The 23,412-nt window shown below is 37.6% G+C and overlaps 3 protein-coding genes across 3 annotated transcripts; 1 reads left to right on the top strand and 2 right to left on the bottom strand.

The window, feature by feature from the left end:
* Positions 1–3,581: 3,581 nt before the first annotated feature.
* Positions 3,582–4,634, bottom strand: LOC124641020 (chymotrypsin-like protease CTRL-1). The gene has a single exon (XM_047179027.1). The coding sequence runs from the start codon at positions 4,632–4,634 to the stop codon at positions 3,582–3,584; it is 1,053 nt and encodes a 350-aa protein (XP_047034983.1).
* Positions 4,635–5,634: 1,000 nt separating this feature from the next.
* On the top strand, positions 5,635–9,197 carry LOC124641018 (chymotrypsin-like protease CTRL-1). Its single transcript, XM_047179026.1, has 3 exons — positions 5,635–5,983; positions 6,391–6,936; positions 9,190–9,197. The coding sequence occupies exons 1-3, from the start codon at positions 5,635–5,637 to the stop codon at positions 9,195–9,197; spliced, it is 903 nt and encodes a 300-aa protein (XP_047034982.1).
* On the bottom strand, positions 7,815–22,602 carry LOC124640781 (src substrate cortactin). Its single transcript, XM_047178707.1, has 13 exons — positions 22,551–22,602; positions 20,298–20,437; positions 18,774–18,860; positions 18,289–18,398; positions 17,673–17,827; positions 16,352–16,517; positions 15,851–15,972; positions 14,517–14,690; positions 14,202–14,270; positions 13,654–13,824; positions 12,375–12,518; positions 11,742–11,912; positions 7,815–11,101 (listed from the first exon to the last, which is right to left on the bottom strand). Exons 1-13 carry the CDS (start codon positions 22,551–22,553, stop codon positions 11,018–11,020), a joined length of 1,596 nt encoding a protein of 531 aa, XP_047034663.1. The 5' UTR covers positions 22,554–22,602; the 3' UTR covers positions 7,815–11,017.
* Positions 22,603–23,412: the final 810 nt, after the last annotated feature.

The following is a 23,412-nucleotide window of genomic DNA, read 5'->3' as shown; positions in this document are numbered from 1 at the left end:
AAGCCGCATTCACACAAAATCCAGCCCTAGCCACGAGTATCAAGTGTTATGAATATTCATGGAAATAAGTTTACCTAGTGAACAACTCGCAGTGCATATAAATGCTACAACCAGTTGCATTAGCTGCTACTCAGTGATAATACACTGCTAACATAGGTCATCCGTACTGTAAAAAAAAAAAAAAAAAAAAAAAAAATTTTTTGTTTGTACCCTAAAAGCTACGAAACTACTGAACCGATTTGAAAAATTATTTCTCTGTTGGGAAGCTGCGCTATCCCCGGGGAATAAGCTACATTTTATCCAGGTACGGGAAGAAGTTCCCCCGGGACGCGGGTGAAACCGCGTTAAAGCAGTAATAGAGCTTACTAGTTTCAGCCCGCGATTTCACAAAAAAAAATTCAATAATTTGGATTAAATAAGCGTTATCTCGCTATCCGTTTTAGGGTCTAAGTACCACCAATTTCATCTCAATCAGTTCAGCCGTTAAAGTGTGATCAAGGATCAAACATACATAGTATGTACAAATTCTCTATTCACATTCTATTCACCACAATAGGATTTTATACACTATTTTATATTAGTATTTTTGTTACTATTTCAAACTAAAACTATTGATTTTGTTAAAAAACATAAATAGTAAACATTTCGGCTACTTTTTAACCATATGCGGAAGGATTAAGCTAGTATCTCCATTCAACGGAAGCAGGTATCCATTGCTATCTGACAGTGAGTAGTAAGTATATTATAATCTTACACGTCAGACTTCCATTACGGATAATTGTTTTATCTAAGTGTTTAATTCACTGAACTTCTGCTAACAGCTTGTCAATAATATCGAGATAATGAAATGATTACACATGTTAACATCGTGTAAAACAAGCCCGCTAATATACTAATCACGCTAATATTAATAAGTCGAAATTTTTGTGTATGTTTGTCACTTTTTCAAGCGTAAACCGATGAACGGATTTTGATGACACTTGGCTGTAGGTAGGTATAATTTATGCGTCATTATAAGATATAGTTTCCTGACAAGTTATACGAGAAGTAGTTCCTGACAAGTGAAACAATAGTAACATAGTGTAGTTTGAAAATTTATACTTTTAGAGTATTGAGTATCTTTAATGACTTTCAGTACCCATGATACATCTTGAAGATACCCTTGGGGATGTCATAGGTAGGTAGTACCTGTTGAACATTATATAGAAAACTGGTCTTACAAGATACGAGTAATACCGCGAGAAACATCTAGTATTTAATATTTTGACGAAATCGAATCGAAATTCGTTCCGATCATACCTATCTCAATAACATAGGTATCTAATATAATTATGCAGCATCAAATTATTACATTAAAAATACCTCGCATTTCTACAAGATTCTTGCTTTACATCTGTAGAATTTATTTCTCCATATATGGTATCTTAGAGTATATAACCCGCCAGAACCGCCATGACCGAAAATCTGTAAGTATGTGAAAAAGTCTGGGTAGTCTAGTAGTATAGGGACGGTGGGCTACGCGATAAATAGTAATACTTCACTCATACATTTTCAGAATATAATAGAAGAATTTTGAATATACACAATTTTATTTATTTGAGAATGGAAGAGATTTTATAATTTGTTCTTTTAAAAATATATTTCCAAATGCACTACCAATTTGACTAACATACCTATGCATAAACGGTAAACCAAAGCATAAACTTAACGCACACATGTATAGTAAGTAAATCGTTTTGTAAGTACTTTGCCAGTACTTTTTAAGGTACAGCAATGGCGTCTCCTGTTGGTTCAGTACTCTAAGTACGGCACAGATATATTTCTCATCTGATACGATTCTAATATGGCGTCGATATCTCGATTTGTTACTTTATTAAGAATTCTTTGAACACCTTCGTAGATACTCGATATATTTGACACTGAAAATATTTTTATTTGATACTTACATGACAAGTTGGGGATCCGTAGCGAAAATATTTCTTATATAAGTAAAATTACCTTGAACGCATTTATCATGAAGATTTTCTTGGTCTCGGAGGACACGTTAAATTGGTGGGTCCCGGCTGTCATTTGGACATCTTTGGCAGTCGTTACGGGTACTCAGAAGCCAGAAAGTCTGACAACCGTTAGGTATACCAACGGAAATCAGGTTGCCCAGGTTACTGTGTTAAGCAAGGCAGAACCTACCTCTTTGTAAAACATTGGTACTGGTACTGGCATTGTTTGGAAATGGCTAGATGATTTATATGAAAAGACATTTATAAAGATGATCTATAAGAAAGCATTTCGCACGAATATTTTCTTGGTAAATTATGGTAAAAGACCTCAAGATAAACTCAAAAAACTTATTCAAATTATAAAACATACATATATAAAACAAGAACGTATCCAATCGATTATCCCACATGAGTTCTCGTCAAGATATTCATTGTTCAATATAAATGTAAACGCCGACTTCATTCCCATGCAATTACACCATGCAAACGACGTATGGGGAAAAATATCCGCGCGTAAGATTTCATTAAAACCGCCTATGGGTTCGCAGATATTCTCAAAGTTATGAGGGGGTTCTAAAACTGTATATTTTTAAAGACACAAAGGGAGATTGAGCAGGTATAGGTGCTTTTAAAAATGTAGACCTTTCTCTTGTAAATTCAGGTTTTCTGATTATTTTCATTTTTTACTAGCTGATCCCGCGAACTTCGTATCGTTCAAACCTTCCCTGGACTAACTCTACAAATATTTTAAAACCAAAATCAGCTCAATCGGCCCAGCCGTTCTCGAGTTTTAAACAGACTAACGAATAACAATTCATTTTTATTTATATAGATTATTTATAAAAAACATTAATTTGGACTGTACATTTTAATGCTGTTACTGTTACAGCCTTTTTATCATCCCAGTGCTGGTCACAGGCCTCTTCTCACACCGAAAAGGATTGAGGATTGAGTAAATGCTGATTCGGGTTTAATCAGTCAAACCCATGCAACTATCCGAAAGTTTGAGAAAGGCTGTTCTTTGTTAAGTAATAAGAGTCACTTGATTTATTACAATTGGCACATTATACTTTGTGCATTCGTGGGGAACTGTCAGTACCTATGTTTGGCGGTTTATTTGGTGGGAGAAAATGAAAGTTTTGCCAGGTGTATTAAACTATGAGTTTTTTCTTGTCAGGCGTGATAAATTCACCAGTCAAGTGCGCCCTAGCTCTTAAGGCTTAACAGAATTTGAATAGTGAATATACTATCTCTAGGTCCATAACTCTTTATAATTTTTGTCTAATCCTTCGGTTTTTTCAGCGCAAAAATCAGCACGTTAATTAAAAACACCATTTTATAATGTTTTTTCAAGCTGACAACTGCTTCACAATGAAAAATGACTTGATCAAGTATAATACGGAACCGTCTGTTTAACATAGAATAATAGCCGGCTCATTTTTATGCGAAGCTTGGCTATTAATTTTTTAATTTGCCAACATCTTGGCGAGAAAGTTTGTCAAAGACGCTAGTTGTAGTTTTTTTGATAATAGAAGGCTTTGTTGGTTTTGCTCTTTTATGTAAGAGCACCCACGTATAATGCTATTACCCCAGAGATTTAAAGGTTAGGATTGTACTAAACCTTATCAAAACTCGATGAAACCTCGAATCCAATAGAACAATGTCCAATTGCAACCCCAGAAAACGAATTAAGTAAAACAAAAGATATATTAAAACGACCAGTATAATAACCAAACAGGCATCAACACTATGACGTAGAGTTTCACTAGAACTATCCGCTATAAAAGATTTGTACTCCGACACACGAGTGAACAGGGTGGTCTTGTCGAAGTTCTTCCCACTGACCACGCCTACCAATATTCCTTCGTCATTCTTCTCGTTGGGGTCACCAGTGTGCTGACACAATAAGGGACCTCCCGAGTCTCCCCTAGCAACATCCGTCACTGCAGAGTCCGTACAAATAAACGAATTCATATTCATCTCCCAAACTAAGGAACATCGCCATCTCGGCATCGTAGTTATAGGAGCAGCAAGCAGCACAGGCGAGATGGAGTCCCTCAACCGATGGCCGATCCTCCCGTACCCAGCTGACACACATTGATGCGCATAGTCGTTAGTGGACCTCGCTACTTTTATGTAATTGACCTTTCTGGTAAAGAGCCATGGTTTGTCCACGAATGCTACGGCAATATCGTTTGAAGGGAAACTGAAACGCGGGTGGATGCGCACTTTCATGACCTGTCTCCACTGAGCTTCGGGCGTGGTCTCCGTCACTCCGCTGTGTATGATGTCGGTGCTCTTCTCTCCTGCCACCACGCGGAGAACTTTAGGGTATTTCGCGAAGTAGAAATTGTTGTTTTCGAAGCAATGAGCTGCTGTCAAGACTTTGGACTTACCAATTATGCTGCCACCGCACAAATTTTTCCAAACCAGTTTACCTGGCTCCATTCTTTTGACCGGCTCCTTAAAGGAGACCAGGAATGGGAATTGGCCAGTAGCCGCGGGTTTTCCATTGACGATGGTCGGCGTTATGCTGTATTTGGAGTATTTGAGAGTCGTAATCACGCGCCTGTCATATTCGCATATTACACTTTGGATGACAAAAATGAGAACAGTGAGGACCGTGTGGACATACATTAGTAATTTTGTTCATTTCCAAAATTGTGTGAATTTTGTTGATAGATTTTGACTGACAGTTCTAGGACATTTTATTTTTTCACTTCTAGGAGTAAACCATAAAGATCTCGTCTTTTTTGTCAAATATTAAAAGAGAGTATCCATGAAAGTTTTAATCATCCTTTTTTCTTGATGGAAATATGGGCATCAAAAATATTATTACAGGTATTTCCCTTTGATTGAACACATCTGGCGGAACCTATCTAATATTAAATGACTAAAAGGAACCATTATAATGAGACAATCCATAATTCTAACGACTCCAAAAAATGGTACCTTCTCTCATCTCTTTCGAATGAAACAATACTATCAATTGGGTTCAATAATTAAAGGCCTGAACAAACAGACCAGCAGTCCGCCATATTTGAAACGACAACCGTCCCTCCGTACTATAATCCTGACAAACTGTTGAAGGGAGGATCTTAATCAAAGTCCTGACACCCTATTATTATAAAAGCCAGACAATTTATACGCAATTAACGCTTAATTTATAGATAAGATTTATTCTGGTTATTGTAGGCTTGTTCTCTTATAATTGGAGTTTTTTTTAGAAGAAAAGTTGCCGTAATTTGAGATGGTTAATTATAGTAGATTGATTTTTTTAAGAATTGCGTTTGATTGAGACAATTTTTTTAATAACTAGAGCAGATAACTAAATTGATACCACATACATACTAGGTACCTACATATGTTATTTTTCATATTCAGTATTCTAAAAGACCAGAAAAAACTACTCGACACATAGATCACATAGCTGCAAACTAAACACACGTAAACAAAAAGGTACCTACAATTTAATATGGACGCGTCATGGTCCGAGTAAAATCCCCAAAAATAGCGGTAGCTATTCACCCTCCTTTTACTTCCTGCTACCTCAATAAAACCTCATCCACAACAATTCTAACCTAACAAGGTATTCACAACACAACTGTCAACACAGAATCAAAATTAACAAAAATTAATGTTCCTAAAAATATTCTTGTTCCTAATTACAATAGCCACAACAGTTGCACAAGAACGAATTATAACTACGATTAAATATTCTACATTCCGAGTTCAACCAACTATTGTGCACGGTAACCCAGTATTGACCGGCCAGATACCATACTTAGTTTCTATCAAAGAAAAATCTAAGAAAATATCTCGAACAAAGTCTTTGTGGGCGAATTTGTGTGGAGGAAGCATTATAGCACAAACTAAAATTCTCACGGCAGCTCATTGCTTCGAAGGAAGACATTTTTATTATGCAAAACATTTTAAGCGATTGAGGGTCGTTGCTGGCAATTTGAAAAATGAACTTGTTCACACAGGTAATGTTTATAACGAGGTAAATAGACTGTAGGAGTAAATAGGTAGTAACGAGCAATCTGAGAGCGGACAGCGCTGAGGTAGTAACTGAAAACAGTATTGAATATCTCAAGGTAGCACCTAAGAGTTAGAAAGGCGAATATTAATTCAATCTTAAATAGAAAAATGAATTTTACATCATCAACTATTTAGCCCTTTACAAAATGTCTTATCTTCATTCAAAAACTATATTTTCCGATGAACACGACTAATGGAAATGGAGTTTCTTGCCCGTTCTTCTCCATAGGAAGCAACTTTTTGAATTAGCAGCTCTTAGAATCAAACCTATTTATATTTTTGACGTTCATCAGTGCTTGTAAAGGCCTAAATGAAATAAATGATTTGACTTAATATCCGAATTTCTTCGCAGGTCGCACACATACAACACCAAAAGGCCAATGGCGTTCCATGGTGAAGGTGATTCTCCACCCCAACTTCCACTTCCCATCACACGACATAGCCTTAGTATTCCTCGACGAGAAATTCGTCTACACGCAAAAAGTGGACTACATTGTTCCCGCAGCGAAATTAACAGACTATCCAAGAACTTGCTTAGCTGCGGGATTTGGCCAAACGGGGCCTGGTCCTGAACTAGCACCTGAGTTGTTATGGGCAGATATTTTTATTCTGTCACGAAGGCAATGTGATATTTGGTGGGAAATGAATATGGATACTTTTATTTGCACGAATTCTCAGGCTTCTGATGTCGGTGGAGGCGATTCGGGAGGGCCTTTGGCTTGTTACGGAACTTTGGATCCTACTGAACAAAGGGGCAGAGATATCCTGGTAGGAATAGTTAGTGGTAAAAACTTTGACAAGACTACGCTATTCACCAGGGTCTCTGCTTATAATAATTGGCTGAAGTCTGATGGGAAAAATTTTGCGTGTGCTTGTGGACCGACGAAGTTTATAGTCAGTTTGTGTCTGTTGAATACATTGTTGTGTTATATACGTTTATTGATTCTTTTTATTTTTTGGTACGCTTATTCCTTCGAAAGATTTTCATAAAACATGAATTTTCTGGCAAAAAAAGTGTCATAGCGGTTACAATGAACTTATTTATCAATATTAGTTTACGTAACAAGTTTGTATGGTAGTTTCGAATCTGAAAGTGGATCCCAGTAGCTGAAAGAAAATTGTCACCAAGTTGATGCTCTTAGCGACATCTATGTAGCGTGAACAGAACTAGCACAGCCTTGCTTGCAGCGCCATCTTGTTTCACATACATACATATTTTTCCGAGATGCCTTACATCATCCGAAAAGAATTACAGCCCTTTCACACGGCAGTCCAGTTTTGCGGGTTTTTTGACCATTCCTACGCTAGTGATGACGAAATGGCCGTGAATACTTTGCTAGTCTATTGGTATTATCGACGTCGTCGGCAGCGAAATAGAAGATTCTGGGTTCATCCTATCTTGACACAACGCTCGACTCTAGGTATTTTTGTAAATCACTTTCCCGCAAAAAACAATATCCAGCAAAAAAGCGTACGCAGGAAACCGTGTGAACACTGCTATAGAAATATATGTGTCATTAAACGGGATTCCGCTTTTGATCCTGCATTTTGCAGGATCCTGCATGCGGTATGCTCGTGTGAACACTAGCATATAATACCTTTTGCGATCAAACGGGATCCTGCAAAAAACTGGACTGCCGTGTGAAAGGGCCGTAACTCATGGTTTCCACGATATTCTTGTCCTTTGGTTTGACATGAAAGTGTCACCAACCGACTGACATTTGTATTTATAATATTAGTGAGGATTAATTAGGATTTATAGATAAAACTTTGTAATAGCTATAAAATATTATTTTATTCATCTTTAAACAATAAATTGTTTTATATAAAACATAGTTCGGCATTAGATACCCATACTTACTACTTATAAACTAATTTGACCAGTCCACATGTCACAAATAAGATTACAATTATCGATACGTTATCGAAATTCAGTTTTATCGATATTTTTTTGACTGACTCTAATTCAGTCAAAAAAATATGGCAGCTTATTTAATCGATTGCATGATTAATACATATATGTTTTAGAAGCAAATCTTGTTGCCATATCTATTTTATACTAGATTCTATATTTGTGAACATGTGGTACAGTCTAAGCTATTCTAATGTCAACATTTGTAAAAATCATTCACAAATAACATCATTATTTTAGTTGGGAAATATTTTTTTAATACAAATTAATTGCAAGAAATACTTTTTGGAATAAAAAATACATTTTAAAATTACCAGATAAATTAAATTTTAATGTCAAGTGATAAAAAAACTCATTGAATTAAAAATATTTTCTCAAAATGAACGTCATATTAAAATAAATCTTACAATTTAATGAAATATGAATAATTTTGAGACTACGTTATAACTATGTATCTAAATCTAAAGCCTGACCGTGTTACCACAAAAACTTTTTAACGTCAGTTTAAGCCTTCTCTAAAAAAATGTCAAATTATGACGTTGACATATGGTTCATTTTGGAGCCACAATTTTTTTAGCCAGGTGTAAAACAGGCGTTAAAGTTTTTGTAGTAAGGCCATGATAGTCTCATCTATAAGATATGGAATATTTATTAAAAATTAAAACATTTTGATATTTCAAGGGATAATTATACCTATGATAGCTATGACCGCCACACATATAGCGAAACACAGCGAAAAGCAATTTGTATCATCTGCCTAGCCTTTTCCCGACCATGTTGGGGTCGGCTTCCAGTCTAACCAGATGCAACTGAGTACCAGTGAGCGACTGTCTTTCTGGCCACATCAACCCAGTTGCCAGAGCAACCTGACACCCCTTGGTAAGGCTAATTGTCAGACTTTCTGGCTACCTATCTAACTATAACGTCAAGAAAAAGACATGCTGTAAAGACTAATAAATTGACAAGTATCGAAAGTTGTCACTAAAAATTGCTTTTCAATGCGCTCCGACATATCTGCGGCGGCCCTTTTGTAAATCAATGATAGATTAGAAATTAAAATACATCCTACAATTAATAGGGTTATAAATTTATGAAACACATTCATATAAATTTAAATAATTTGGCATACAACTCGTTGAAATAAAAAAAAAATGCTATTTATTACATCATAGATTTTGCTCGTGGCGTAGGTATTTTGTAATAAAGACATAATAAAAACAACTAATTTAATATTTGCAGAATTATAGATTTCTACAAACAAATACATCTCTTCGGTGTCAATTCAGATTAAAAGGAATAAAATACTTCAAGACAAAGTTTATAATTACCTATAAGCTAGCGTTAAACTAAAAGGATGGGTTGCACCATTTAAATATCTGATTCATCCGATCTTTTCGATTACATATTGAAATTTGACATAATTTATATGAAGCTTATGTCAAAATGCATTCTTCAATGGCAAGGATGGGTTATCGCAATCCGTAGTATGATTATTAATTACCAAACCATAATCAGCTATGAAATTGTCGCTCATTGGTCAAATCTGCGATTACATGGCTGGATATAGTAATAGTTAAATGGTGCAACCCACCCTAACAGTTTGATACTCAAATTAAATGCATTTTAATTTAATTTAATGTTAAAGCGTGCAGTAAGAATATTTTATGTGCTTCAAATAAAACTGTTAAGAGGTAGGTATTGGAAGACGATACATATCTTAAGCTATTGAAAAACTAATACGCGATCTACTTGTTTTACAATATATGCTAAATATAACGTAAATTACGATGTGAACTTTTATAATTTCGAAAAAATCGCTAACATGTGGTTTTCCCCGAGCTATTTCCCGTATCAGGATAAAATAAAGCATAATTTAACAAACTCACAAATAATGTGGCTTAATGTAGGAAAAAAAAAATCAAATCTCTTCTCTTTATAACGTTAGCATAGATATTGTAAACTTACTATTATGGGAAGTGTAATTCTGCTTAGCCCATCAGTGCTTGAGTGTGAAATACTTTTTTAATTTAATTTAAAATTTTCGATTTATCATTCAATTGATAATTCACCTCGTAAATTACACCTAAAGATTAATTTTACGATGCCAATCTAATTTGAACCTTATATCCAAGTCATAAGTCCCAAAATGCTATATTCCTACCTCTTACGAACAGCCCAAGTTAGGCAATAGCTAAATAATTCAAATTCACCTTATGTCGAAATATTGAGGTTTCTCGCGTTTTCGTCTCATAAGTACTTTATCGAGTTTAAAAGTTTATTATATCTATATGAATAAGCACACTATAAAAACTTCAATATTTTCTTATTTTTCAAGTCGAAATTAAAGATTTGTAGGTGCGCTTACCTCTTTGTTATTTCTATTTTTTTGCGCAAAAACATATTGTTCACTGAAAAGCAACATTGTATTGCAATCGTAGAGCAGATGCGCAAAGTTTTTGCGCAAATACGCAACTCTAAAATAAACAAGATATTTTTGTGCAAATAATTGAAATAATATTGACAGTTGATTTATTTTTGGTGTTAATTATTTACTTTTGAATGGTTATGTTATAGAATAAAATCTCATGTTCTAAACTGTCAATATTATCAGTTAACATTATAATTATATCAAAATTACTCATTTATCAAAATTAAAGTCTTTTATAACAATAATATCTAGCTTACATTATTTAATTAATATTATACATCTATATTTTTAAACTAGCGTTTGTTTAAGGTACGAAAATTATTTATAATGTCAAATTTTAAAATAGTTATAATTGCGATATCCCGAGTTTCGGTTTTCGAGTTAGTAATAGCTAGTTCGATTCTCGCGTTGAGACAAATACTTATGGCATAGCTTTATAAAATACATGACAGTATAAAATAAATGTCAATTTTAGCGAAAATAATACGTAAATCCCATGAATTGCTAAACAATTTTCGATGCTTTACACAAAAAAAATATATTTTCAAAGCCTCACGAATATTAACCAAATCCAATGTACAGACAACATGATCTTTCTATATGAATAAATGTTAAAATTAATGTTATTTTGGGAATGTCCTACTTATCTTGCAATTGCACGTAGTTCGCTGGGAAAAGGCCGTAAGCGCCTTTGCATAGTCCTTGCCACCAGCCTTCGTCGATCTGAGAATGGAAATATATTTGAGTAATGTAGATAAGAATATAAAAAGTAATTAAAGAGTGGATTTCATGTGTAGCCTTTTCTCAAATATGGTGGGTAAGCTTCCTGTCTAACTGAATGCAGCTAAGTACAAGTGTTTTAGATAAAGTGATTGCCTATTGGAACTCCACAATCCAGTTATCCGGGCAACGATTAATCTTGGCAAGACTGTTTGTCAAATTTTCTAGCTATTTAACTACACTCTTGCGCATGCTTGACTTACCCTTTTGATGTTAGTAATATACTCTCAGTTATTAAAACCAAAAGTTTTTTTGCAAAATAGTTTATACGTTACTTGTAAGATGAATGACGCCAGACAGAAGAGTATGGAAGATAACTATTATCTTCTAGCTACCCGTAACGAGTGCCAAATATGTTCAAATGACAGCGGGGACCCATCAACTTAACCTTATGCCGCGGTCATACATTGGAGATATTTGCGCAAAGTTGAATCCAATGTGTGGCCGCGATTATGAAAGTCGCGGCGGTACTCATCATACCAAGGTCATCCCTCCGCGGACTTACGGTGCTAAACGATGCTTAACCTTCTGATAGGAGCCATAACAAGCAAACAAACGTTGCCTTTATTATATTGTAACTCACCATGACAATATTAGTGATGATATCGTCCGGGTCGAAGGAGATCTCGTCCGGCGCGGCGGCCTGGTAGTCGTACAGCGCCCGCGCCGTGTAGCCGTCCTCGTCCTCGTCGCCGCCCGGGGCTTCGCCCTCCCAGCCCACCGGGGACACCACGATCGTGGGCTGACGGGTTAACTGCGGGGGAAAATGATAATTATAAAGTTATAGATTACAAGGAAAAACGGGCGTACAAGAAGAGCTACAACAAATAAATGGTACAAAACATACTTTCTACTTTATAATATTATTGTAGCACTCAATTACTTGTCTTATGACTGAACTTCGTGTATCCGGATTTTAGAGCCATACATTTTTGGGCATCCTTTCCTTAATAAAAAAATATATATTAGTCACCCCTGATCTAGCTCGTTTAGTAACAGGAGTGGGGTTGTGTTTCAATGAACTATAGGTACGGATCGATAAATATACATATTGGAAATGAAAACGAGAATCGCATAATTAATCTTTTGAAAATGGCTGAAACATATTTCTTTTTTTCCGAACACTTTTATAAGAAAAAAAAACATAGTGATGTTGAAATGACACCAAGTAACAAATACAAAATGAATCTGAAATTAATAACTCTCAACTCCATACCTCTTCCTTCTCCTCCTTAGGTTCACCAACGAGAGTAACATCGGGCAAGTTGGCTTGTTTCTCTAGAGATGACGTCATCTCCGGTACCTCGGCCGGCGCGGGCGCAGGGGCTGCCGCGACCGGTGACGGCATATCCGGCATTACCTAGAGAAAAAAATTATTAAGTAAACGTAGGCATTATCGAATTTTTGGATGTAAATTCTATCGTGTTTTAAGACATTGTCTAAGAACTTGTACAGCTTTGGTTTCCTAGGAAAGCGGTGAAGTCATATAGCGGCCGTAATACAGCGGTGAATGACGTCACTAGAACGTTGTCTATGTAAACGAAATGGGGCGGTTTCGTAAAGAGCGGTAACTGACACCGTAACTTCAAAAAGCGGTGCCGGCATTTGCATGACGGCCGTCTTGTCGGTGTCAGATGGTTTGGTGAACGTTTTATTGAAAGCGGTGAAGCTTTTTTAATCCGTATTTGTGTTTTTTTTTTCGGAACAATGTAAAAAATGAGTTCCAACTCTTGGTGCAGCGAGGACGACGAAATTTTAATGGATTTCGTTCGTAACCACGAAGCAATAAATAATATAAAAATTAAAGATTATAGAAAAAAGTCAACTAAAACAGAATTGGTGTCGTAAAATTTTAGAAATATTAAATAAAACAGGTTAGTAAGTACAATACAACTAACAAAAAGTTTATGACGGTGTGTTAAAACGGCCGTGGGACTTTCCACATGTTATCACCGTAAAGACGACTATTGGCGTCCGTAATATTACGGCCGCTATATGACATAGCGGCCGTAATATTACGGACGCCAATAGTAATAATAATAGGCACCGCTTACCTAGGAAACCCAAGCTTAAGGAAAGTTCTTAACGAAGGTGCATGTTGAAATAAGTTTTTTTAGCGTACGCCTAAACTTTTAAACTTAAATATTGTTTCTGTTTTTTTTTTTTTTAAGTTTCACCGCTTCCCCAGACAACTTTTATCCTGTCTACTGTTCTGATATGTAGCTGTATCTCTGCCAAGTTTAAAAAATCCATTTAGTTGTTTTTACGTAAAAGAGAAATAAACATCCATACATGCAAACTTTCGTGTATGGATGGTATATCGGAGGTATATCTTAATTAACTAACGATGAAATTACAAATGTAAAAGCCCATCTTAAGTTGCTGATAGTAATTTTACTGGATAGGACTTTTTACAACCTCCGGAAGTTGCTTCGGCACAACACTTACTTAAAGAAATTAAGTGTTAAGTTGCGGTAATATTAATAAAGACTAACCTTCTGCATAATAGGAGAAGCAACCACCTCACTAGCAGGTTCAGCAGTGGGCAGCACGGGCATGTTGTTGGCGAGCTTGCCGGGCAGCTTGCCGGGCAGCTTGGCGGGCGGCGCGGGCTCGCTGTCCGGGGGAGGAGCGTCCGCTTGCTCTTTGTCTACGCGGACCTTTTCCTGGGGAAATACGTTATTTTGCATAAAAAATCTGTGATAGAATTCTGTGGAGAAAAGATTTTTGACATTGACAAAAAAAATATTTATGTATAAAAAATAAAAATATATGTAAATACTTATTATATTATATTTATTTATTTCTTTGCAGCAGATTTATGTATCAATATTATATGTATGTGGAATTAAAAAAAATATATATATAATACATATTATATTGAAAGTTTATAAATTTAAGTAGCTTCCTTATTCGATTTCACCCAATTATTGATTAACCTGCACCTGGGTAAAAAGTAGCCTATATTTTATTTTGATCCCAATCCAAACCTTTATAATATTTGAATATATGAAAAATTGCGATAATAATGTAAATTCTTTACCTTTTGTGATAAATCCTTGTCGATAGCTTCTCTCTGTTGTCTTATCCTCTGCACGGATTGTATAGCTTCCTGAGAAATAAATCAAATCGTGACTAAGATTCACAAAAATTCCATCATCATCTGCCTAGCCTTTTCCCAACTAGATTGGGGTCGAATTCCAGCCTAGGTGGATGAAGCTGAGTACCAGTACCGTGGAGAGGCTGCCTATCTGACCTCCTCAACCCAGTTACCCAGGCAACCTTTGGTACGACTGGTTCTCAGGCTTTCTGGCTTCTGACTACCTACTTGTCGCCAAAATTCCATATATAAACTCACCTGTTCCTTCTCCTTGGCCATGTTCTCAAACTTGGCCCTTAGCGAGGAAGGCTTGGCGCCGCCGATGTCAGGCTTGTGCTTGGTGTAGTTAGTACCAACTTTCTCCACCTCGTCGAAGCGGTGAGCTGACTTGTCCACTCTGTCTGTTTCTACACCGAATTTACCGCCGAAACCCTGAACAACATTTTGGAGATTATTTTTGGGTATTCTGAAGGTCATTCAAGGATGCATCATTTAACTGTAACGATAACTAGCCGCATCTTGGTCACATCGGCGATTTGACAATTTAAAAAAATGTTTTGGATATCGTTATAGTTCATCATCCTCCGAGCCTTTTTCCCAATCATGTTGGGGTCGGCTTCCAGTCTAACCGGATTCAGCTGAGTACCAGTGCTTTACAAGAAGCGACTGCCTATCTGACCACCTCAACCCAGTTATCCGGGCAACCCGATACACCTTGGTTAGACTGGTGTCAGACTTACTGGCTTCTGACTACCCGTAACGACTGCCAAGGATGTTCAATGACAGCCGGGACCTACAGTTTAGCGTGCCATCCGAAACACAGCCAATGGTGTCTAAGATATACTTATAGTCTGTTTTTTAATCTCGTAGACTAAATTGACACTTGCAAAATGTCAAACTTTCTAATAATTTTGCTAGCTCTGTGGTGCAGTGTTGTACTTACGATACCGGTTCGTTGAATCGTAACTTTTTACAATAAGTCATCCTGAAATAATGGGCTTATCCTTGATGATTACGCATGGCTTTGCGTGGTCAGATATCCCTGGCAGTTTGTAGCACGTCGTACAGCCATGTGTACGTACGTGAATTTTAAATATAAAACTTTGAATGAATATTAAATTCGTCTATTATAGATAAAAAGTTACGATTCAACGAACCGGTATCGTAAGTACAACACTGCACCACAGAGCTAGCAAAATTATTAGAAAGTTTGACATTTTGCAAGTGTCAATTTAGTCTACGAGATTAAAAAACAGACTATAGCTATCGTTATAGTTGAGTTTTAAAATTATGTAGCGAAAGTTAAAGTAACTATATTTAATGAACGCTTGTGAATATTTACATTGTGCTTTTGCTAGAATCATTTTATTAATTTTTTTGTTTGTATTTTTGGCTATATCAATTTTAAAAAAGTTACAACATTAGTTTACGAAAATCATAAGATTTTTTAAAATATTTCACCTGCTAACGGTTTGCAGTTTTGCCAATTATATCAACAAAGTGAAACATTTACTAAACCTCTAATTACTAAAGAGCCGTTTCTAAATGGCGAACAAACGAAATCAAAATCTTTTTAAAACCCTTTCTCTTACCTTCTTATGATCGACCTGGCTAGCATGTGCCTGCGTCTTCTCCTGATGGTCCCAGCCCACTGCTGACGCGTCCTGCCGGTCCGTCTGCACGCCGAACTTGCCGCCGAAGCCCAACGCGTAGTCTGCGATAATATAATATGTATCAATACTATAAATAGTGGTTTGTCTGCATCAAAGATAAAATCTTCAAAAATTCTGTATAAAAAAACAGCTAAATCAATTGGGCTGAAAATTGGTGAGGAACTCAAACTCCATTTTTAATTTTTAAGGTTCCCCCAGATGAAGAACATTACCCTTTTTGGCAGTCGGGTTAATACGGGAGAGCCTACTGTTAACACTTCGTTGTCCACTATTTCATCTGTCTCATGAGAAATTTCAACTGTCTAACTATAACCATTATAGTTGAACCGTTGAAATTAGATGGCTATCGAAGGTGATGTATTACTGCTGTCCTTCTGGGTTTGATGCTCCTGTTCCTCATAGCTACTGATGCGTCGGTACCTGTCTGCGAGGCGTGATGCTGAGCATCCTCCCGGTGGTCCCAGCCGAGGGCGGAGGCGTCCTTGCGGTCGGCCTGCACTCCGAACTTGCCGCCGAAGCCCTGCGAGTAGTCCTTCTGGGAAGAGTGCTTCTCTATCGTCTCCTTGTGCTCCCAGCCCGCTGCGCTCTGAGGAGGACAAAAAATGGTAATAAGACTCCTTGAGCGTGTCTGCTGGCACGCAAATTTCTTAACACATAAATTTTGTAAATAAAATAAGACAGGGTCCTATGGGAGAGTGAAGCGCAAAAGCCCGACATTGCCCCTATTTACACGTTTTTTCGATGGGAAATCATCGAAGGACCCGCTGTGGGTTAGCAGCGTGAGGGAGTGTCAGATTCTTACTGACTAAAACCCATCATGTTACGTCACAGGCCTTTTGTGTACCAGTCATAATTGTAGCCACCTCCTCAAAGTCACAAACTGCCAAACCAACAAACTAACCTTGTCGACGCTGTCGGTCTGCACTCCGTACTTTCCGCCGAAGCCCTGCGCATTGTCGGTCTGTGACACGTGCTTCTCAACTTGGGCTACGTAGTCGTGACCGACAGCAGACTTGTCCATGCGGTCCGTCACAAACGAACCCACAAACTGCCAAACCCACAAACTTACAAACTGCCAAACGCACAAACTGACAAACTCACAAACTCCCAAACTGACAAACTGCCAAACTAACCTTATCGATCCTATCAGTCTGCACGCTGTACTTGCCGCCGAAGCCCTGCGCGTAGTCGGTCTGCGACACGTGCTTTTCTACGTAAGCTACATAGTCGTGCCCTACAGCCGACTTGTCCATGCGGTCCGTCACAAACAAACTCAGAAACCTACAAATTCCTTAACTCACAAACTGACAAACCCACAGACTTTCAAACCCACAAACCCCCAATCTGACAAACTCCCAAACAAACGAACCCACAAACTTACAAACTGCCAAACCGACAAACTCCCAAACTGACAAACCCACAAACTCCCAAACTGACAAACCCCCATACTGCCAAACTCCCAAACTGACAAACCCACAAACTCCCGCACTAACCTTGTCGACCCTGTCGGTCTGCACGCTGTACTTGCCGCCGAAGCCCTGCGCATAGTCGGTCTGCGACACGTGCTTCTCAACTTGAGCTACATAATCGTGCCCTACAGCCGACTTGTATATGCGGTCCGGCACAAACAAGCTCACAAACCCAGAAACTAACAAACTCCCAAACTAGCAAACCCACAAACTGCCAAAATGAGAAACTCACAAACTGCCAAACCCAAAAACTGTCAAACCCCCAAACTAACCTTGTCGACCCTATCGGTCTGCACGCCATACTTGCCGCCGAAGCCCTGCGCGTAGTCGGTCTGCGACACGTGCTTCTCTACTTGGGCTACATAGTCGTGACCGACAGCTGATTTGTCCATGCGGTCCGCTTGGACTCCGTATTTACCGCCGAAACCTGCGAAAATAGATAGATAGTAATATTCTTTATTGTACACCACGCAAATTAACAACACAGGAAATCATAAGACAGAAAGAACAGTACAATTTTTTTTAAGATTAATATATTTCATTTCAAAAAAAGTACACGTTCTGTATCATTAGCCCCAAACTAGGCAAAACCTGTATCTTGGGCGCTAATTTAGAGAGGGTTTACAAATAAACATATACTACCTAATAATTGGCGATCTTATCGCTAAACAGCGATCTTCCAGACAACCTTTGAATGGAGTTTATCTGAAGGAGACGTGGAAAAAAAAAAAAAAGAAAAATATATTATTGATTGTATACTCATGATGAAGGTCGAGGCTAACTACCGTTTCCAGTATTCTATCTATCTATTATATTGGTAACCCGGGTAACTGGGTTCCATGCATGTATTTTTAATATTTAATCTTTACTCATATAAAATGGCTTTACCTTGAGCATAATCCTTCTGTGAGACATGTTTCTCAGTTTTGCCGATATAATCGTGACCAACAGCCGACTTGTCCATGCGGTCTTGTTGCACGCCGAATTTGCCGCCATAACTGTAATACACATATTTAATTATAAAATGAATCTTAAATCTGGTATCATTAAGTATTTCATTTGAGAGAAATGGAAGAAAAAATACATTCATTCAAGATGTGGCTTAAAATGGAAGGTATACATAATCTATTTCTAAACATAAAAAATAATCTCTATATCCCTTCGTCACGCCATCAGGCCTGTAGAGGCGTAATGGCTTGACGAGGCACCTTCAGCTTAATCGGTTCAGCCGTGGGTTAAAACCGCAGGCGAAGCTAGTAGAAACTTTGTGTGTGTAATCTATTGTTTTCTGAAAAATTATTTCATTGTTACTTGTTAGATACAGGATAGGCGGGTAAATACGGGAGAAACAGCTAGTTATAAATAATACAAACCCAAAAGAAGGTTTGGGTCCGGCTTCATACTGCTTCTTCTTGGACTGTGAATCTGCTTCTAATACTTCCTCTCGTAGTTTTGCCATGCTGGAAATACATAATACACGTTAGATAATACCCAATACTTCAATATGAATTAGCTTTATTTCTTGTTCAATCACTCAAAATGTTCAAGTAAACTGCAAGTTCGATTAAATAACAAGCCCTTGTGTCAGTTTCCTCAAATCTGCCCAGAATATCCCGCGGGACGCGGGCGGAACGGAGGGAAAACGCAAAAATCTATACTAATATAACAAAGTAGTTTTTTTTTGGTATCCTACAAGCTCCGAGGCAAAGGGCAGTTACGGTGTCCCTGACAACATAGGCTATATTTCATCCAGGTGATCCAGGTGTAGGCACAAGTTTTCTCAGGCCCGCGGAAAACAGCTAATAATGTACACTACCAATTGACCAACAAATAAACATGCACATGAAAGAAATCAGACCAGCAAATGAAAGAAAGAAACATTTCTTCGCATACTAGTTTTACAATGTTTAAAAATGAGTCACTATGAAAGAAAATATCGCCCACAAGCTTCCCTTTCGCGTTTAATATCAATTTATTATAATTAGCATCGATTGATACTGTGGGACATTGCCACGAGACGGCGGGGCCGTTTCCTATGCTTATCATTGTGTGGGTCGCTCTAAACTTAATGGCGGCTCATCGCGAGGCCTAGTTTTCACTGGATCGCTTTAATTAAAACACTATCTACACCCTATACTAATATATAAAATGAAAAATTTGATTATTTGTTTGAGTCGAAAAAACTGTGGAACTAATGAACCAATTTGAATTATGCTTTCACAGTTAGGAAGCTACACTATCTGTGCTAAACATGGGCTATGTTTTATCCGGAAACGAGAAGTATTTATACAAAATAGAACAGTTTTTTATTCAAAATATTTTCACCATTTATGAACCAAAATGCTGTTTAGTTAGTTTTTCCTCTATTTAAATCTATATAAGTTAAGGAAAAACACACACTTGGGCTATAATATTGAAGTGGGTTTCCTGCACGCAACATCTATTTTGTAACATCTGTTGTATGTGAATGTATTTACGAAATAAAACAACTAGCTAACACTGACAATACAAAATCACTACGTTTATAAAATTATATTCTACACATACTAAGCAAAGTTACACATTTGTAAAACAAGATACCAGAAGAACTATAGCTTACTCTGAAACGGGTTTTCTAGATTTATGTAATGATTTAAGAGAGTAAAATCTCAGAAAATATGGGTTACGTTACTCTGTCAATATTAATATTACAAAGAAGAACCATATTTTTAGCTCAGAGACTCTGACACTACTGAATGAACATATTTAAAAAAACTTTTTCACTGTTGGACTTCTGCACTATCCCTAAATAACATGTAGGCTATATTTTATCCCAGTACAGGAAGAAGTTCCCACGGGACACGGACGAAACTGCAGATAAACAGCTATTCATAAATAGAATGGTAAATCAAACTCACTCAATAGCCTCCACGTTCCTTCCGCCTGGTCCCCATCTCTGTTCATGTTCCGTGACATCGTTCACAAAGTCCGGGTCTGTCTCCCAGTCATCAGCTTCAGCAAGAGCTGGTGGAACCACGTCTGTTGATGCTTTCCACATCTGAAATAATAATGATTTAGCTTGAAACTTGCCGTTGTCCTCAAATAACTGTGGAAAACGTTTGATGTGTGCTTTTCAGCTCAAAATTGCTGTGCACACCATGAGCTGAGCGTTGTATAACTATAAATGCTTCCAGTCTAACCATAAGGTGGAGCTTCTTCTCCGTCACCTGTGGAGTGAAGCAAGGTTGTGTCCTGGCTCCCACATTGTTTGCATTATATTTCGCAGTTGTAGTCCGGGAAGTATTGACTTCTCCTGAAGGAGTTCGTATTCGTTATCGGACTGACGGCAAACTTTTCAACCTGAATAGACTCAAGGCGACCATAAAGGTGTCCTAAGCACATATACAGGACATTATGTATGCAGATGACCTCTGTTTCGTGGCTGAATCCCCTGAAGTCCTGCAACAGCTAGTCACGAACCTTCACAAGCAGTGCTGTACATTTGGTCTAAAAATCAGCATCAAAAAGACAGAAGTGATGTCTTTAGACAATCACGGACGTCAAGAACTGGCCATTATGCTTGGTGAAGATGTGCTGAAGCAGGACGATAAATTTCGATATTTGGGGAGCACTATAACATCAAAGTGCGACCTTGACGCCGAAATCAATAGCAGAATTGGTGCTGCTTTCGGCAAATTGGACAAGAAGGTCTTCAGCTCCCATGACCTAAAGATATCCACAAAGGTCTATGTGTATATGGCAGTTGTGTTGCCTTGTATACTCTACTCAGCGGAAACATGGACACCGTACCGACGCCACATCAAGCAACTAGACCGCTTCCACCTCAAATGTCTGCGCAAAATATTAAATATCCGTTGGTTTGATCGTGTGCGTAACACAGAAGTGTTGAGGGAAGCCAATGTAGGTGGCATTGAAGCATACCTCATGAGGAGACAGCTTCGTTGGTGCGGGCATGTACTGCGCATGCCGGATACTAGAGTGGCCAAGCGCATCCTCTACTCCGAGTTGCAGGAGGGCAAGCGGAAACGTGGCGGACAGCTGCTGCGATACAAGGATGTGCTGAAGCACCACATGAAAAGCTGTTCCATTGACCCGTCTTAGTGGGAGAATCTGGCATCCAACCGCAGAGACTGGAGAAGCCGCGTTAAAGCCAAAGTCTTTAAAGCACGCCGGCTTTCTGAGTTGGATGCCGAACGAGATGAGTTGAAAGCTCGACCACCTGTAGCTATCAACTACAACTTTGTGGCTGGTACCCTGACATGTCCGCAGTGTGCGCGGACTTTCACGCACAAAATTGGATACTCCAGCCACATGAGAGCACACGCACGCCATTAGGGTCGAAGTGGTCGCCGTTGCCGAAATCGGCGTGGAAGATTATTATTAAGGTGGCCTCCTCAACTCAGATCAGAAAATCCAAAACAAGGGGCAAGACTGGTTGTCAGACTTTCTGACTTGTAATTAAAACAACTGCTCAAAATAATAAATAAATAGTAGTAACAATAGCAAAAACACCAAGTCTAGCCAAGGGGTATTGAGTTCCCCGGGTAACTGGGTTGAGAAGGTCAGATAGGCAGTCGTTCTTGTAAAGCACTGGTACTCAGCTGAATCCGGTTAGACTGGAAGCCGACCCCAACACAGTTTGGGAAAAAGGCTTGGAGGATGGAGGATGAATAGCTAAAAAACGAAGTTGAAAAACTCGAAATCACTGAAAAAGACATACCTACCTCGGCTTTATATAATAATTGATACACCACTTATAAACCAATTTCACAAGCTCCATTTGGAGAAAAACTGTTCATGCAAACTACTTTGGTGAAATAACCATATATTTGGCAGGTAGGTCCAAAGATGACTCTGGTTATTTTTCTATACCAAAAATATTTACATATGAAATTGAAAATATGAACTTTGAATGCAAAGCAGTGTTTGGGAGTAAATAAAAAAATCTCAACATCTGCATAGCATTTTTCCCACAAACAACAAACAAAAATTTTAATGAATGAATTATTGTGATTTTGGACAATCAATTGAAGGCATGAATCATGGAAGCACCTTGTTTATAGATAGCTCATGAAAACCTATTGAGCATGAAATATTAGGCAGCAAATATAACACAAATGAAATATGAATTATTGAAATGATTCACTAACCATCTTGATAAATATTGATTTAGCTGACCACGATTATATCACGAAAGCGTTTCTTTAGACTGAAGTTATCGCACTATCTATTATTATCTTGACGTAGCGTTAAGGTGGAGTAAAGGCACTTTATTTAAAAACTTATATTGTAAGCAACGACTACGTACGTTACTTTTACGCTTAAAGACTCTTCATATACGAACCATAATAAAAACGAACTATACAATACGTTTCAGGGGAAGTTAAAACAGTCCACTATATCATATTATAACAATAGCATATTCATAACCAGAGAAAACTTATGAAATAGAAAGCGAAAACTCACCTTCTTAAGCCGGTTTTTTTGCAATTCAACGCTAATGCAGTTTCACCTCTTTCTAACAATCCATGAACATCCCAAACTACAAAGTTACTGACTGATTTCGATAGACGAAATACTTATTATTGTGTTTTAATCAATAATAATACGACAGCTTGTATTATTTCGATTTATTTTTGCGAATAAATAGGGCGATACCCCGCGATGCGTCACTCGTAAATCGTTTTTGACATAACTGACGTTGACAGAAAATGACATCTCGAGTTGACAGTCAATTTTATGTTGCCACGTAACGGAAAACTCGTTACACTGGACTTATCCAAACTAATATTATAAATGCGAAAGTAACTCTGTCTGTCTGTCTGTCTGTCTGTCTGTCTTTCTGTCTGTCTGTCTGTCTTTTCTTCACGCCTAAACTACTGAACCGATTTGTGTGAAATTTGGTACAGACATAGTTTGAAACTTGAGAAAGGACATAGGATAGTTTTTATTACAAAAAATAAAAATAAAAAATAAAATTTATTACGGACATACAGTGCCATCTATTGGTCA

This window comes from Helicoverpa zea, chromosome 21, assembly GCF_022581195.2.
Source record: "Helicoverpa zea isolate HzStark_Cry1AcR chromosome 21, ilHelZeax1.1, whole genome shotgun sequence".
Classification (NCBI taxonomy): Eukaryota; Metazoa; Arthropoda; class Insecta; order Lepidoptera; family Noctuidae; genus Helicoverpa; species Helicoverpa zea.
The sequence above is the reverse complement of the archived record's forward strand: the minus strand, read 5'-3'. Positions and strand labels throughout refer to the sequence as shown.

Coding starts and splice junctions, on each gene's coding strand:
- LOC124641018 (XM_047179026.1), top strand. CDS start 5,635: ATGTTCCTAAAAATATTCTTGTTCCTAATTACAATAGCCACAACAGTT. Junction 5,984..6,390: donor AAATGAACTTGTTCACACAG/GTAATGTTTATA, acceptor ATTTCTTCGCAG/GTCGCACACATACAACACCA.
- LOC124640781 (XM_047178707.1), bottom strand. Junction 12,519..13,653: donor CTTCTCCTATTATGCAGAAG/GTTAGTCTTTAT, acceptor TTTTTTCTCTAG/GTAATGCCGGATATGCCGTC. Junction 11,913..12,374: donor CTAAGGAGGAGAAGGAAGAG/GTATGGAGTTGA, acceptor TTTCCCCCGCAG/TTAACCCGTCAGCCCACGAT.
- LOC124641020 (XM_047179027.1), bottom strand. CDS start 4,634: ATGTATGTCCACACGGTCCTCACTGTTCTCATTTTTGTCATCCAAAGT.